The 18,227-nt window shown below is 34.2% G+C and overlaps 1 protein-coding gene across 1 annotated transcript in view; it reads right to left on the bottom strand.

Moving 5' to 3' along the window:
* Positions 1-15,492, bottom strand: part of Tbc1d32 (TBC1 domain family member 32) — a 195,664-nt gene extending 180,172 nt beyond the window's left edge. Inside the window, exons 1-3 of the mRNA XM_026394083.2 lie at positions 15,369-15,492; positions 15,044-15,201; positions 2,741-2,902 (exon numbers count right to left, since the gene is read on the bottom strand). Of these exons, the coding sequence (XP_026249868.2) occupies positions 2,741-2,902; positions 15,044-15,198 (317 nt within the window). The 5' untranslated portion in view covers positions 15,199-15,201; positions 15,369-15,492. The remainder of the gene's footprint in view (positions 1-2,740; positions 2,903-15,043; positions 15,202-15,368) is intronic.
* Between the last annotated feature and the right edge of the window lie 2,735 nt (positions 15,493-18,227).

The raw sequence follows: 18,227 nt of genomic DNA, 5'->3' as shown, positions 1-18,227 counted from the left end.
ACTATAAAATAAGGACTACAGGAAGACAAAGCTCCCATATAAAAAGCACACCAATCAACAATAAAAATCTACACGGTAAGTATGTCCACTCACTATATAAGTAATATATGACAGGGCATACAAATGAATTCTTCCATGTGCAAACATCTATTTAAAAGGCAAATAACAAAATGTTAACTTAGGAAAACACTTTGTAATCATTTCAGTAAAAATGTTGTTAATAGATGCACTATTGCCACATTAGCCCTAAGTAATTGCTAAAGAATCACCAAAAAAATTGAAAGAAAATAATACACTGTACAATTTAAAGTCTTTCATCCATGGTTCATAAAGCACAAGTCAAACAATCATTAAGTCATTTAAAATCTTTGTAAAGTAGTTATTATTGTATTAATTTTTACACAAGGGTGAACTAAAACACAAGAAAATTAAATAGTTTATCCAGATATAAAAAAGTAATTTCCTAACAGTATCATATAAAACTCTATTCTTATCAATAAAATACTTTAATTATCTAATAAAGTATTTTAGTATTCCTTTTAGTATAAGTTTAATAAGACTTCTAGCAACAAGCTACTAGGAATTATAATATCCAAAAGACAGATACATTTTTGTTTTTTCTCCAAGTCAAGAAATAAACCTTAATCTGTATGGTTTTATGTGACATACATTAGAAGGATAAATTTACTAAATGTATTTATACCTATACACTATCACTTTGCTCAAGTAATAACACATTTATTTAAACAATGAAATCAGTTGTTACAAAGAGGAAGAGATCCTGTCCAAACTTATTGTTAAAAATTTATTAATTATAAGTCAGATTTGGGCTGGAGTTGTAGCTCAATGCTAAAGCACTTGCCTAGCACATGTGAGGCACTGGGTTTGATCCTCAGCACCACACAAAAATAAAAAAATAAAATAAAGGTATTATATCCCTCTACAACTAAAAAATTTTTTAAAAAGAATATAGAGGTTGTAAAAAATAAGTCAGATTTAATATTTTAAATGAAGTAGATAACATAAGATCAAGTACATATGCCAATGTCTCTGATACTATGGTGGGCAAAATATGTCCTATGAACCTAAACTGACTTTTCACTTAGTTTTGAAAATAAAGTTTTATAGGCACACATACACATTTATATATCATCTATGGAATTTTCATACTACAACAGCTGGAAAGGCCTAAAATAATTATTAGATGGCCCTTACCAACCCCTGCCATAGGGTATGAGGTAATGACAAAATAAAAGGAACCTGGGACCTTACATGAATCCATTGAGCAGATCCACCTACCCTCCCTGTATGCAAATACTTCTGCATTATCACATAAAAAACTATCATATAAAAAAATTATTCAAGTTTCTATTGCAGTGTAATATCAAAACTCCCCATTATGCTATGGATTATAGAAAAGTAGAAAACATCTTATCCATCTTTATAGCTCCAGGATCTAACATATAATATATAGTAGTTACTCATTAAATATGTGATGAGTCTAAGGTTGATAAGGGGAAAGAAAAAAATTATTGTTAAAGCCAGAATTATTTCAAATATCAGTGTATTAGACTGTTTTCCTCTATGATAATAATACCTGAGGCTAGGTACTTTGTAAAGAAAAGAAGTTTATATTTTTCAATTTTGGAGGCTCATGATCTTGGCACAGGCTTCTGCTTTAATAAATACCTCTTGGTAGATGATATCACAATGGTCAGAGTGCATGAAACAGGAATCATATGGCAAAAAAGGAAGCCAGAGAGTGGAGGGGGGCCAGTCTTGTTCTTCTATGACAACTCTCTCCCTACAGATATAGGATCCCATAAAAACTTCCTTATTCCCTTCTGAAGGCAGCATCCAAAATAACCTAATTACCCTGCAACTAAGCCCCACCTCTTGAATGCTCTATCTCCTCTTAATACTACCTCATTGGTGACCAAAGTTCCAACACCATTGGGGAACACACTACATCTAAACCACAATAATCCATACAGAAAACTGATTATTCTGGCAAAAGATACTTTATTAATTCCTTCAACAAATACCAATTAAGCACCTAGAATGTATCAGTCATTTTCTAAGCATTAGGTTATAGAAACAAAAGATAAAATTATCTTTGTAAAGCTTGGATTTAATCCAATTTAATTTTATCTTTGTAAAGCTTGGAAGCACATTTAATCCTTCATAAAACAGTATGACAAAAGAGCTAAAAGGAAAATTAAGGAAAGTGAGAGAGAAAGAAAGTAACAGGAAAAATACTGACTTAAGCAGAGAGGTGAACAAAGAGCTCCAAAAAGAAGACTAAGACCCCAAAAATGTGAAGGAGCAAGTCATACAAATATTTAGGGAAAGGCAATCTAGATAACAGAAGCAGCAAGAGTTCAAATTGCTGAGGGATGGCCTAGTTCGCTTGCTAAGAAAGAGCAAGATGAGATAGCTGGTGCAGTAAGAGGGGACACATGGTAACAAGTAAGGAAGACAGGGAGAAGGCTGATGGTGGTTCTGGTTGCCTACAGAAAGACCTCTGCATTTTACTCTGAAGAAAATGGGAAGCTTGTGGAGAGTTCTGAATGAGACAGTGTCACACACTGATTCACTGTTTTAAAGCATCATTTTGGCTGCTAAGAGGTGCTATGTGGGAAAAAGATTTTTGGGCAGGGATAGAGATGGGTTAGTAATGCTATCTCAAAGCCCAGTTGAAAGAAAAGTTACTTTAAAATATTACCAGGGGCATACTCACTCTTTAGAGTAGTGAATTTTTCTAGCAACATGCTGTACAAGAGTGTCATAGCCTGATTCCTCACTCTGATTCTGATCAGATATGCATTTTTCCATTTCTTCTTCAATAATAGATCCCAAAGTGTTGCATATGTGCTGTCTAAGGTATTTCACAAATTCATAGCTGAAAGAAATATTTAGAAAATAAATTTGGTATAGAAGTTCAATTATTAATAACATCCAGAAAAAAAAGTTAGTACAGAAAAGTCTATAACATATACAGATTTCTTACCTTAAACTAGAATTAAATTGATCATTCATTATAAATCATTCAGCTTATCGAGAATTTTGTTTTGCTTTGTTTTTTTCTGAGATACTTAGCAAAGATCATGATTTAAAAATGACCTTGGGTCTGCAATCTGTATACGGGGTAAAAATGGGAGTTCATAATCCGCTTGAATCAAATGTATGAAATATGATATGTCAAGAGCTTTGTAATGTTTTGAACAACTAATAATTTAAAAAATTAAAAAATAAACTTTAGTTTCTCCTTTCTTAAAAAAAATAAAATAAAAATAACCTTGGGGAGGGAAGCTAATGTCACAGAAGGAGAAGCAAATCTTAGAGGCATCCCAAACCTAGTACCTCATTTCTTCTTTATGCTCTTATGTCTGACATGTGATATTGAAAAGAAGGTAATGCAGTTGTTGGATAATTATTCAGGCTGATAAAAACTTAACTAGGAAACAGGAATTATGAAAGAATAAATAGGAAAAAGTTATGTTCCCATCACTAAAACAGAAAGTTTTTGTGTATATTTTTAAAGTAGTAATTGAATTAAATACCACCTAAAAAGTTCTTATCTATTTTTATAGAGAGAAGTATCCCACATAATTCAATATACTGGATATTTTTCTTCATATAGTTAGGCTGATGTTAATATTAAAATTAGTTTGTAAATTCAAACAATCTAGAAAATATGAGAAAATAAAGTTCTACAAAGAATTATTTTATGAAACATTTACTAAAAGTAAAGGACAATAATTAAGATTAACATCATATTTAGAAATGTTAACATTTCTACAGCCTCTCAAATGACAAAGCTAATTTAGAATGAGTCAATTTTGTAAATGTCACAATCCACAAGACATGTAATTGAATAAGAGCCTCATATATGTGTAGTTAAGAAGATCAAGGAGATCCTGAATAATTTACTTCCTACATTCATGAGCCCTTTATGGTATTCACCATATAGTTTTCAGTCCACTATTTATTAAATGACTGATGCCTATAAAGAACAGCCAACTTAGCAAAATAGCAAAAGGATTTCATCTTCCACACTGTTTCTGATTGAGATTCTCTATTTTACTCAGTTCTGATTATCCCTAAACACATTGCTGCTTCCTGGAACCCCCATGGCAGCCTCAGTACTGTAAGTGGCAGGCCTGACAGAGACACTCCAGGCCTTAATAATAAAGTAGAGATACTTGACATGAAGCTATGTGGTATTATAGTAAAAGTACAGGCTCAGAGTCAAAAAGGCCTGAGCACCAGGTCCAGCTGTAGCACAAGCCAAATATATCATCCTACCCACCCACTCACAAACCACCTTCTCTCCAATTTACATATTTCTGTTATTTCTGCCATCATTATTTAAACAGACAACTGTATATAAAGTCTCAGTTTTAACAACAGTCTTCTCCATTGCATCTTATATCCAATTAGTTAGCAAGTTCTATAATCCTATAAATTCTTCCTCTATTCTTCTCTTTCTCTTCTTACCATAATCATCCAAAACGCTTGTTAAAACCCAGATTGCTGGGTCCCACTCTCAGAACTGTTGATTCAGTAGAAATAGGATGGGACAAATTATCAGCTGATGCTGAGGCTGATGCTGATGATCCACTTTAAGAACCATCTATCCAGGGGCCTGGGGATGTAGCTCAGTTGGTAGAGTGCTTGCCTCACATGCACAAGGCCCTGGTTTCAATCCCCAGTATCATAAAAAAAAAAAAAAAGAAAAAGAAAACCACCTATCCAGACAGATGCTATATTCAAATAGCTTATGAAAGATCTTAAAGTTCTTGGAATGTCAATCAGAAAATTCCTACTAAAGGAAATAGTACTGATGCAAACATTGGGAAATGTTAGTTGTATTATATTTAAAATATGTAGGATTATTTTATAATCCTCTATATTAACTGATAATTTTTTCAATTAATAGACCAGTATCAATCCCAGTATTTTAGAGCAAAGGTATTCTGTTGGAGTTTTAGGAATCACATAGTAACAGTTTTTAATTTCATCTTACCTGCTATTAGGGGCTGTATAGATTATATATCCTCTTTAGGCTTCATTTTTTTTTATTTACAAAATGAAAAGCATCTATTTTGGAAACTACTATAAAAGATTCTAGATTATATATGCTCTGCATCTAACAAAGGGCCTCACTTAAGTTTAACAAACAATAAGCAGTAGCTATTATTGTAATAGCAGTAGCTATTACTCTCATATTATTTAAGATACATTTTGCAATGATATAAAAATCCCTCTTGAGACCCCAATTTATCAAAAAAGGTTTATGTCTCATTCACCACCATACATGTCCAACCCTCCCTATTGTCTATCTCAATATCTCTGTTAACACTCACCTTCACCAGTGTTTTACTACCACTCCTCCTTCAGTAGGATCATCTTCTACAACCTAAAATGCTATTTCCTCACAAAGCCTTTGTTTACCAAAACCTGATTTTTTTTTCCCTCAAGCCCAAAAGTACTCTGTCCCTCTCTATTTAGAACTCAGAAAATAGTTTGTCTTATATGTACTTATATGATCTGCTTTATTCTTAGCTTGGCTTTGGCCCCATAAATTCAGGGCTTTTTTTTAAATTCAGAACGAATAATACAAATTCATAGTACTAAAATAGTATAGTATGCTGTTTTAATAAGTATATAATGTGTGCTGATCAAAACAGAGTACTTACACGAACACCAACTTTTATATTCTTTATATATTTGACAGTAGGAGAAATCCACTTGTTTGTGTATCACCTGTAATATTTTACACATAGTAGAAACTTTACACTTAAATTCAAATAAAGCATTTGGGACAACTCCAACCAGAGAACATATGAAATGTAGCTTCTGAAGCACCTTTTTAAAAATCCCCTGTACCCCTTGATGGGCAGAATCACAGCCTCTGGGACAGCAAGTCCCCTATGTTTCTCCTTTGCTAGCAAAGCAATAAAATGTCTTCCTTTTCCTCAAAACTGTGTCCTCGTTATTGAATTAGCATCAAGGACAAGGATAGAGCTTTAGGGAATAAATTGGTGACCCAAATGGGACCTGAGACTCTGGCTTTTTTGGGCAGGTCTGCTTGTCCAAGCAACCCCCTTCAATGCTAAGGATGCAAGGTGGCCAGTGAACTTGTTGAGAGCCACTGCTGGTGAGTTAAGAGACAGATGAGTTTGCCTCGGATCAAACTAAAGGAGCTATTCCTATGAGTAAAAAGGAGAGTCTAAGGGACAGTCCCAGCAACTGTCAAAGCTCCTTTTCCTTCAGGAAACTCCTGCCTTCTCTTCCTAAAGAGTAGTGGTTGCTCCATCTTGATCCACTTTAAGAAAAAGGAAACTGAATGCAGTAAAGTCACAACACCCTTGGCCATCTAGACAATCCCTGCCCTAAGAATGCCTTGTCCAGTCACCCACCAACTGCTACCATAGACCTCTAGACTGCCTTGATGTTAAATACCCATAAGTGTCTGTGCACACCCCATCTGATAGAGAACAAAGACTTTGGATCAGTTCCCCCAAATTCACTCTCTATCAGCAGAAAGCATCTTGGAAATGTCATTGTCCATTTTTCTGTAGAAATGAAATGTAGAAACTGACAGTAGGGAAATGTAACAGTGGCCCTCTTTAAGCTTTGAATATAGACCTTTCTGCTGTACTACTGCAATTTATTTTTAAATAGACATGTATCTTTCTCTTCCTCTTTCTCTCCCTCTCCCTAATCTCCTCCAGTCACTAGTCTTGGAGGGGGACAGGATTACCCTTCTTCCCCATAGTAGGCAGAATAATTTGTCTTTGAGCAGACACTCACCCCTGGAAGGAAGAAATTCAGACTTTGGGGATACCACCAGAAGATCTAAGAAATGACAATCTTCCAAATTAACAAGTGAATTACAATTCTGGACAGAGAACACGTGGAATGTTGCCTCTGCATCCCCCCTTTCAAACCACCCTAATCCTTCCCCTGATAGGCAGAATCTAAACCTCTGGGACAACCGTGCCCTGTGATTCTCCTTTGCAAAGCAATAAGACTTCTTTTTCCCTATTCTTAAAAAAAAAAAAAAAGAAAGAAAGAAAGAAAGAGAAAGAAAGAAAAGGAAAGGAAAAAATAAATTTTAAAAAAAAAAAAAGAAGAAAGAAATATAGCTTTTGGAAGAGTTTATCTTTCCATTTCCTATATCAATGGCTATCAGATTGGACTTGCTCATTCTTTCAAAACATTTCAATAGTTAGTTCCATATTCATGTAATGTCTTTTAATAAATTCCACATAATATTATGCTATATTTATATGTCCATATATAGAGCCTTTTATTCTTTCTATATTCCCCTCTGTAAGAAAAAAAAATGAACAGAGAGAGGTAGGGCGGAGGAATAAAAAGAAAATATAGAGCAAAAATTAACCTCCTCTTTCCAGCTATTCACCACATTTCTGGTACTAAAGAGCCTTTTTTTAGAATCCTAAATTGACATCAAGAATGCTGTCTAATTAATGTCTCCACGTTAATCAGATCCATCAGATCCATCCAGTCACCGACACTTGTTAACATTTCCTACACATCCCTTGTTTTTATCACTTCTCCCCTTTTTTCTATCAATCAGCATAAAATCACATTATCTCATGCAGAGATGACTACAGCAGCCTTCTTGCTTATTTTTTCACTTTTACTCTTTCCTCTCTGACATTCATCCTAAACACCAAAGTCATAATGGTCTTCAAAAATCACTCATTTGCCAGGCGTATTGGCACATACCTATAATCCCAGTGATTCAGTACACTGAGGCAGGAGGATCGAAAATTCAAGGCCAGCCTCAGCAACTTAGTGAGATCTTAAGCAACTACGTAAGACTCTGTCTCAAAAATTAAAAAATTAAAATTAATAAGAGGACTTGGGAGGTGACTCAGTAATTCAGCAACCCTAGGTTCAATCCCCAGTACCAAAAAAAAAAAAAAAAAATTACTGATTTCACTATTTCACTCAAAGTTACAGCTATTTTACTCATATCAATACCTCATACCATGTCATGTTACATAATATCTCAATAAGTATTTGCTGAATTTAAAATTAATTATTGACTGCCTGTGTTTTTCATGGTCAAATACAAATTCTCTTGCTTGGAATGAGACACCTAATTAATCAAATCCCTTTATCAGGGCATGTCCACTTAAATGAGGCTACATTCAATATTCTCAAGAAACTACCAACCATGTTATTTGCATATAAGAAAGTGAGAAACTAACTTGTAAGTGACTGATATGCTAACCTGTGCTAGGCGGTTTATTATTATTATTTTATTTACCAAATGATAGGTAAAATAAATGTGGACACAGATTCCAAAACTTTGAGAACCCTATCAAATTAATGAGCTACTAATTCATTCACTTATTGTAATACCCATGTTATTAACATAACTATACTCCCTCAAGTTTTAAAAATTCCAGAAATGTCTAAGTTCCAACTCATTCTAATGACAACTTATTTCTTATTGCTGAATGTCTAATTATAAGCCAAACCTTTGCACATTCTACACAAAACTTGAAATTTACATGGCAAAAAATGGGATTTAAAAATACAGCTTTCAAGAGAATACATTCTATATTTTGTAACATTTGACAGTTCCTATCCTTCCTCCACAGCTGGCTCTAAGATAGAGTTAGCAGATGTACATCATGAGATCTGAAAAGCAAAATAGGTGTATGTTCACTACAACCCTCCTTTCATGACCAGGAATTCTATAGCAAGAATCACAATATTTGACATTTCTTTAAAATGTTATTAAAAATGAGAAAAAATCCTAGAATACATAATCATTTCAGCCCAACCACTGTGATCCCACATCCAGCCTGTTAACACTGGGAAAAGGAAAGGTGAATGTAAGAAAATAGAAGACTGGAACTACCTAGCAACTACCTTGACCACCTCTACCCAAAGTTAATCAAACACACCAGTTTTCTTCCAGTTTTCTTCTCTGAGATATTCAGCAGCAAGTCAAAGATGGAACTAACCTGAGTTATGTCTCTGAAATTGAAGGAAGAGTCTCTCTAAAAATTAATTCTACAGACCTGTGGAAAGGCAGAATTATCCTATTCCTTAATTTTATCAGCCCCATCTCTGTGACAAAAATCAAGCAATTAAGAGAAATATTTAACTGAGAAAAATAATTTCTATGTATACTTTGTCATACAGCCCAACCAGTAGACAATACAAATGATATTTTTATAATTGAGGCCAGGAAGACATATAACAAGACCATTAATAAAATTAATAATTTATAAAATTTATAAAAACTTAATAAAGAGAATATCACTCTAAAATAAGATACATCAAAAACAAATCACCACCACTTAACATCAGGTGTAAATAGCAAATATACTAGAAATATTTTTCATCTACTCTTTGAGAACTTGAATAACTAAATGCTTTTTTTTCTAATAATATTTTCCAGAAGATATTCCAAGTGCTTAAAAGTTTTGGTTCATCTTCAATTTAAATGAATCCAAACACCTCAAAGGTAAATCTTGCCTTAAGACGTTACAGCTCCTTTCCAAAGAATCTTCTAAAAACTAAAATTCCAGGGATGTAAGACCCTTTACCATACAAGGACTACTAGGTTGCCTGGGCTTTTATGAATGCTCTACTGACATCAATCACTGGAAAACTCTGAAAGCCTTCAATCCTAAATTCATTAAAAGAGAGAGTTCTTCAAGTGGGCCATTCTATTCTTTGGGTTCCCAAGATTCCAAATTTTCATCCAGCAATTTATCTTGTGTCGGTTTTTTATTGTCCAAATTCACAGTAGTATCCCACAAGATCCTAGAAGTACTGCTGTTCTATTATGGTGCCCAGGATAGAATACCATTGCAATGAGACTGAGAGAAATAGTACTGAAAAATTAGGTGCTTTGTGTGTATTGTAATCCTGATACTATCAATGCTATCTGCTGGCTCTTATGAAGTCCACATCTAATCCAAAAAATCAAAGGTAACTACAGATTTTTAAATCAAATATTCCCACTGCATCATCTTAAGAAATTATTCGGGAAGTAGAAAAATATTCTATTTATTTTGTATGAAAAGAAAGCCCTGAATGACTGAAAGAGACTTTCAAAAGATCCCTATATTTATTCCAGGGATTGGAAACACAGATGTTAGAGAAAGTAGACAGGTAAAGAAAAACAAGCTATACACAAGAGAAAAAGAAAGGAGACCATGATGAACCAAATAAGACACGGAGCAACTCAACGGAAACGTTCGACATGGCTCAGCCACTTGTCTTAAAAAATATGTCAATTGTTAATTTTTCAATGTTTTTTAAAAAGCCAGAAAAACTGGTTACATTTTTCTCCTAATTTCTAAATATTGCTTTTACTCTTATTTTTCAAGCTAGCAAAAAAAAAACAAAAACAAAAAAAACACATATCAACTGACTGCATATGGCCTGAAACATGCCAGTTAGACCTTCCAATACCCTCACTCAAAAAGCATTACCAAACCCTGACCACTAAAGATACTGGTCAATCTCCTCTGTTTAAATTTCCTGTTTAGGAAATATAAACTGATCTCAAAAATCTACATCACATTTAATAAAATATTTTAGAATATCCTTATGAGGCTTAATTGGTATAAATTCTGCTACAATTCAGCCCATTTTCTTTCAGACATTTCTGTGTTAACATTTTCAGACATAACACAATCTAATTGTGCTAGAAAGCACAGGACTATAAATACTCTAGGAAAAATAAAGCTTTGTCTTGGATTATAATAAATACCACTCCACTTATTTCTATTTTAATTGAAGTCTATTCATGTTCATTGCTCATTCTAAATTTTTCTAGTAACTGGGTTTATTATAGTTTCCTAAAGGATGAGAACTAAACAATGAATAAACAAATTACTATACTTGTAATATATATTTATTATAATAATAAATATATTATTATACTTCTAGAAATCTCTAAATCAATTTTACCTCAGGTTTCCAAAATGTATACTGACCAATCTTGCAAACTTAGGTAAAAAATATGATCTTGCTAAACTATAGTCACAATACTTAGTGATAATGACAATTCTAATGTAAAAACATCTGTTTACTACATAGAATTCTCTCATACCTTGACATTTTTTCTTACCCAATATATTAAAAATATGTTTTATTAACCTTGTCACTTTAAAAGTAATTTAATGAGAAAAAAATAAAATTGGGATTTCTAAGACACTATTGCTAAATCAATGCAAAATATGTTTTTCTAAATATTCTTTCAGGCCTGGGAGTAGCAGAAGGCCCTGAGTCGAATCCACAGTATAAAAAAAAAAAAAAAAGAAAAAGAAAAAGAAAAAGAAAAAAAATCCTCAAACAGGGACTCTTAAACCTACGAGGACAGTTATTTGCTAATAAGGTATGTGGATGTCACATAACAGAAAAAGCTCAATTAAAATACACAGCAATGTGCATGGTCATTTTCTCGAATGATAAATATGAAATCTTTCATATTTATCTAGGAAAGGATCACCAAGTTGGGTAAAATAACATTTAATTTTCCATTCTTTCTTCTTTAACCTTATTAATGTAGATTTGTCCATGATGAATTTCTGACATGTTCAGAAAATAGATATTAAAATATGCAGATACAGAGATCACTATTAAACATAAGATCATAAATCATCTAATTAGCACAAAGTTGTTTCATGAATCACTCTTCTAGCTGTTTAAACAAGAAAGGTATATTTCAAACAGCTATAAAAAAATTATCACTAATGATGTTTTAAAAAGGTGTTTTATTAGTGAAAGTTGTGAATTACAATGCTGATATTGGGAATGCTTATAACATATTATATTTTGGAATCACAGGATTAGAAGACAAACTTAATCTTATGTATAATCAGGATACCAAAGACTATATAATAGAAGGAATGAGTATTTCACATCTCCTATAACATTTTAGGCACAAGTTTCTGACTCATGATAGTTACTAGAAATGCATTAACTATAGAAGCACACATATAATCCTTGATAATTTCTCTACATAGGTACGTAATTTAAAGTATAAAGGGTTTTTTTGAAGTTTTCACTTAAGCACAAAGTTCACTAATTAAAAAGTTGCTGGCAAATTTTCCTGTAAAACAAAGAAAAAAAGCACAATTCAATAAATATGATTGTATTCCTCCCAAATCAAATCAAAAATTATATCAGATGAGAAGGCTACAAAAGTAATCCTCTGCATTAGGGACTATTAGAATCATTAGAGTGTGTAGGTATTTTTAAAAACAACAAAGCACCATTATTCTCAATGAAGTGCAAATTAACTATGCTCTAACTCTGTACTCTCAATCCTGATTGAATATTAGAAATATCTAGAGGGTGTTTGTTTTTTCTTTAAAAAAAAAAAAAAAAAAGTCCAGGCTCTTCCACTCCCCTTTTCTTGCCAAGACCCCAAGGGGATTTTGATTCATTTGTGATAATGCTCAAGTGTCAGTGTTGTTTTGTTTTGTTTTGTTTTGTTTTAAGTGGCCCCCAGCTGATTCTGGTGCATCCAGATTTGAAACCAGTGCTGTTTGTTTTTTAGGGGGCCAGTCTGAGTGTAAAAATTGACACAACACATAGATACACAAAGAAAAAAGTGCACTCACTTTTTTTCCCCTCCCATAGATCTCAAATATTTGCTGCCATTCTTAAAAGAAAAGAAGAAAAGTTTGGATTTTTTAAAGAATGTGTATTGTTCAAGTAGGAAAAAAATACAGAAAGCAGAGCTAGGTTAAGCAGTCCCCTGAGACAAATCCTAACTAGGGCTGCACTAGTTTCTCCCCAAATTACTGCATTTTTCCTATTTTGTTATACTACCTGAAATTACATCATTGGTTGACCCAATTAACTTTAAAACAATCTGATTACAAAAATACTTTAAAAGCCCAGAAATTTCAGCTTCCCCTATAAGCCTATTTAATGAGATTATTTTTCTTGCTAATAATAAGACATCACATGGACTTAAGAAATCAATATTCTGATAGTGAGATGGAAAGAAAAATTCTGACATATGACCTTGAAAATAAGATATACCTTGACTCAAGAACATTAAGCATTCAAGTAGACTTAGGTTTTTGAAAAGAAAAATAGAAATACAAGCCCCTGGAATAACTGATCTACAAGATGCCATCCAATTTTGAGATTGTAAGATTCTACAATGAAGTCAAGGGCATCATCCTCTGTTCTTTGCCTGCATAAGAGAGTTCCTTCCTCCTAAGACACAGATCTCAGGCCAACACCATTAACACATTCTGATTTTTACTATCTTTACTTTTAATATCACAATCTACTTTTAAGTTTATAAATTTTACTTTTAAAACTACAAACAAGCTATAATTTAGAGTCTGCCTGGATCTTTTCAGGCATGCCACAAATAAATCCCTTAACTATTAACTGTTTCATTCAGAAAGTATTTATTTAATCTAACAAATTGTTGAAGAAAAGTAAATTACAAAAGTCATTAGACCTCTTAGAGCACCTGCAATGATTCAATTCTAATTTGAAAAAAAAAAAAACATTTTAAAATTGATACAGCTAAAGCAATATGTAAAGGCAAGTGTGTAGCCTTAAATGTTTACACTAAAAAAAGAACAAAACTACAAATTAATGAGCTAAGGATTCATTGCAATAAAAGGTTAAAAGATTTCTCAAGAAAAAAACGAAGAGCTAAAATTAGGAAAGCAAAAAATAAACACATGATAGGAGAGGGAAGCTGATTCTTTGAGAAGACTACAAAATTAATAAACCTCTACTATGCATGACAAATCAAGAGCAAAGGAGGAAAGGCACCAAGGAAAAACAATTAAAAGGGGAATTAACTACATATACTGGAAATATTAAAAGGTAACATCATATGGATGAAAACCTTCATGTACATGAGCTTGAATATCTATTGAAATGAACAAATTTCAATAATATCATCCTAGAAAAGGCTGACTTAGTAAAACATGGATTTTTAAAACAAATACATGTAAGCTCAAAACCAAAAATAAACCCAAAATTTAATGCCTGACGTGCATTTGTGTGAGGTAAAATATCATTACATTAACTTACAAACATTAATAACCCAACTTGTATTTGAGAGAGTTCCAATTTTTCTACATCCCATTGTCTACATTGATTTATTAATCAAGAGATAACCAATTAAAGCTGAGGGAAGCTGAGGCAGCTGAGGATCACAAATGCATGTCCAGCTTGGGCAATTTAGCAAGACCCTGTCTCAAAAGAAAAAAAGGGGGGGGGGGGGGCTAAGGATGTAACTCAGTAGAACACTTGTCTAGCATGCATGCGGCCCTGGGTTCAATCCCCAATACTGCCAAATAATACTTATAACAACAACAACAAAGGCACTTGGAGGCAGATTTTTAAATTGAGAGGTTTAACGGAAATTATATGAGAGAAAACACAGATCTCTAAAAATGTTCAAGATCTTAAAATCTTTTCAGTTTTTAAAAGTCCTTGAAGACCTACAGCAAATGCACAATTTTTGTCTACTGCTTCCAAAGGCAGAGCCCTCTACCTCTTCAATGGCATTTTTAATCCTGACATGCACCACAGGCATTTCCATGTGTGTCCTCCTCTTTCTATACCAGAGAAAGCTACCTTCCATCAGTAAGTATTCCCTTGCAGTGCTCAGAGTGGTTAATAGGTCAAAGACTGGAATAACAGATCAGCAAGGTAAAAGGATCTCAAGGATCACTGCTATTAAGTATAGTGACAGGAACCCCTTGAAATAGAACTGTTCTTAAAAGAATAAAGATAATTTTCAATTAATGTTACGGTGTGGCTCAGGAGAGAAAATGAAAAATTAGGATATGTTGGTTGTGGCATTAAAAACATAGAGGAGGAAGAGGTTTTAGGAAATTAGTAAATAAGAAATGATAAATTCGGCAACCGGTCAAATAAAAACTACTTTAACAATTATAATCAAATGAATATTCTTTCACTATTTATCGTAACCTTTTCCGGGTCAATCAATGGTTTATTTACTTAAAAAACTTAAAAGCAATTTTACTTGTGAAAATTTTCATCAGTTTCCTCCAGACGTAAGAGGATTTTCTGGGCGCACTCCGGGGAGGGCGCGCCCGTGATTTTCTCCTTCACGCTCTGGAACAACTGCCTCAGCATCGCCTGCAGCATGGCCTCGTCCTCGCAGGAGAAGTAGGCCATCCTCTGTAGGAATCAAAAGTCCATTCCCATTACTCCGGGTTCAAGCAAACACAAGCATGACGCACGCGCGCCCCCACCCAATCCCGGCCTAGCGCACCATCGTTGCCTAGGAGACCGCGGCCAGCGCATGGGGGTGGTCCCTCCACCAGGCGTTGTCCCGTACAAGTCACCTTACTCTGCAGAGGCTCGGGTTTGCGAGGCCCTCCTCGGACTCTCGTCGTGGCTAGGCTTCGGTACCAGCGGAGCTCAGCCTCCCCGAACGAACAGCAGCAAAGACACGCAAGCAGGCTCTCACTGGAGGGCCTGACGGAGGAACGCCAGCGCTGCGCGTGACGTCAGGTCGTTGACGTAGCTTCCTTGGTGAGGGGTTTACCTGAAGACTGAAAGGGCACGTAGGGAAGGAAGGGTTGATTTGGGCTGCGCGTCTTCTCAGTAAGCTGGTCGTCGTGGGCGAGAGGAAAAAGAGTAGAAGAGCTTTTGGTCGGTGAAAGAAAAATAATAGAAGTGAAACTGAAAGTAGCCTGGAAATTTTAGGTCGAAAAGGGAATGAATGGTGTTGAAATGTTGCTGTGCAGTTTTATTGCAGCACTTAAAACCTGTTGAGCTCCTACCCCTTACGAAAGTACGTGGTTTAGGAAATACAGAGAAGACAACGCCTTCATAATTTAACAGAAGAGATTAAGGATTGCCATACAATAAAAGTCGATGTCATGCTGTAGAAATAACGCCATGTAGTTACTATGGAAACCCAGAATTAGGTTTTAACTCGGTAAAGAAGTTGAGGGAAAAAAGGAAGAGAGAAAAAATTGGACTTGGAATGTAGAGTGGCCTCAGAGTGTGTGATATTCAGGTATCTGAAGTAATAGAGTCAGAAAGGAACTGAGGCTACAGGAGTAAATTGTCCACGTCTGAAAGGGTTATATTTGACAAGTTAAAGTATCAGGAGTTTATCCTGCAAGTAGTAGGACACAATTGGATTCTAGAGAGACACCAAGAGATAACATTTATAAAGAACACTTCAGAAAGCTTCCTCCTAAGGGAGAATAACACTGTTCAAATTGAGAATTGCTAAAGGATATGCCTTAGGAAGAAGGAAAATAACCTTTAAAGAATATTTGAGATATAATAAGGATGGCACAGGAGAGGGGCATTAGGCAAATATGTGGTATCCATAAAATAATAATTATTCTAATTTGTGAAGGTTCAAAATGCATAGTACTAAAATACTGGAAACAACTATAGAAAGTGGAGTAAGTCAAAGTGTTCTACGATCTTCTTTTTCTAAAGGGAGTTTAAGATGTTAAACTTGATTCAGTAGCCATGAATCAAGATTTCCAGTGATTTGAAGGTTAGAAAAAGAGAATTTAAATTTTAAAAATCGGGAAGATGAAATAATGAGGAAAAAGAAGACCAATTTATAAAACGAAGTTAAGAAAATAGAAGCAGAAGAAAAGTAGAAAAAAATGACATTATACAAAGAAACATTATAGAAAAAAAAGAGAGCACTAATAAATTTATCTCAGCCCTCCACTTAAAAGCCCAGAACTGTCAGATTAACATTTAAAATAGCCAACTATGCTTTTTTTCACAATTCTGAAAGTCTGAAAAAGTAAGAAAAACGGAAACATAAAACAAGATAAATAGTATCAAAAGGAAGCTATATTTGTGTCATCAAAAATAAAGTTTAAGCAAAAGAGAGATTAGGAATATTGAGTGTCATTGCAGAATTTTTTAATTTTTGATTCTACAGGAAGACACAGCAATTTTGAATTTAAAGTAAGTAGAATTCTTAATCTCTCCAAGCCTTTACTATTTTCCGAAGAAGGTTATGTGTGTTCTTATGTGTCTTTGAATATACTATCCATGGGACAACTGGAGCACCATTCCAGCATCAAAACTCCTGCTGTGATCGGCTGAACTTTGGTTTCAAAGCAGTACAGTTGAAATTTTCCTTATGAGTTTCCCAGACTCTTCTTTGATATTGTTCCCAAGGGTACACCCAGTAAATATGTTGCATACAATCTAAGATCATCAGAGTCTGTTTCCAAAAGAATGCTATCTGTAACAGAAACTGATTGGGTCAATTAGACTATTCCAATATCTAATATGTGGTGCTCATAATAGGATGTTTCTTATCATGGCATAGACCACTGGTCTTCCTTCTGTCTGTTTTATACATGGTGGACTTTTGCCAAGGCAGTAGATTTTGTTCCAAATAAATACGGCCATGTTATCAGGGTCAATGACCTAAACATGTTTTGTGTGTGTGTGTGTTTTAATTTAAAAAGAAAATAGCTGTTGCCATGGTACTTGGGACTCTGAGACATACAGTGACCTATCACATGTAAATATTATCAAAGGTCTTGATTGTGGGAGAAGTGCTCAATAATTGTTGGATATTATTAATATTGTTGCCCATTTCTACAATTTTGAATTGGAATTTTCATAGAACTTACACAGGTCCAACTTTCACAAACTAATAAGAGAACCATTTCAAATTTTCCAAGTGTTGAAATTGGCTCTTTTTCCTTTCTAGGCAATAAATCAAAGTGAAATTAAGGAGGATATAAACTGCCAACATCTGCAATTAAAGCCTTCTTTATCCTTGTGATCCCATTTTAGAATGGCATTTGCTTTTTCCCGAGGGGTAGTCTCATTTGATTAAGACACCAAAGACTTATTAATGAAAAATTCCTATGAAAGTCTAACAGAGTTTGGCAATTTACCCAAAATATAAGTGCTGGGCTCAGAAAGTGTCCCAGTGTCTGAGAAAAGATTATGAATTCCTGCCTTTCCTTATGTATAGGGTTCACTTACTGATGCCAGCTAATTTGTTGTCCAAAGCAGTTTTCTGAATTAGCTTCTAAGATAATGTCGAATCCTGATCCTGCTCTTATCACAATGCCAGCAAGACAACTATATCATTGTTCTGAAGATAAGTCTATAATACACTCACTCTTATGTTCTTATTCTTATGCAACTGTGAGGTTACTTGTTACCCAGTGTGAAGGGTTATCCTGCACACTATA

This window comes from Urocitellus parryii, chromosome 8 (genome assembly GCF_045843805.1).
Source record: "Urocitellus parryii isolate mUroPar1 chromosome 8, mUroPar1.hap1, whole genome shotgun sequence".
Classification (NCBI taxonomy): Eukaryota; Metazoa; Chordata; class Mammalia; order Rodentia; family Sciuridae; genus Urocitellus; species Urocitellus parryii.
This window is presented reverse-complemented; position numbering and strand designations above follow the sequence as displayed.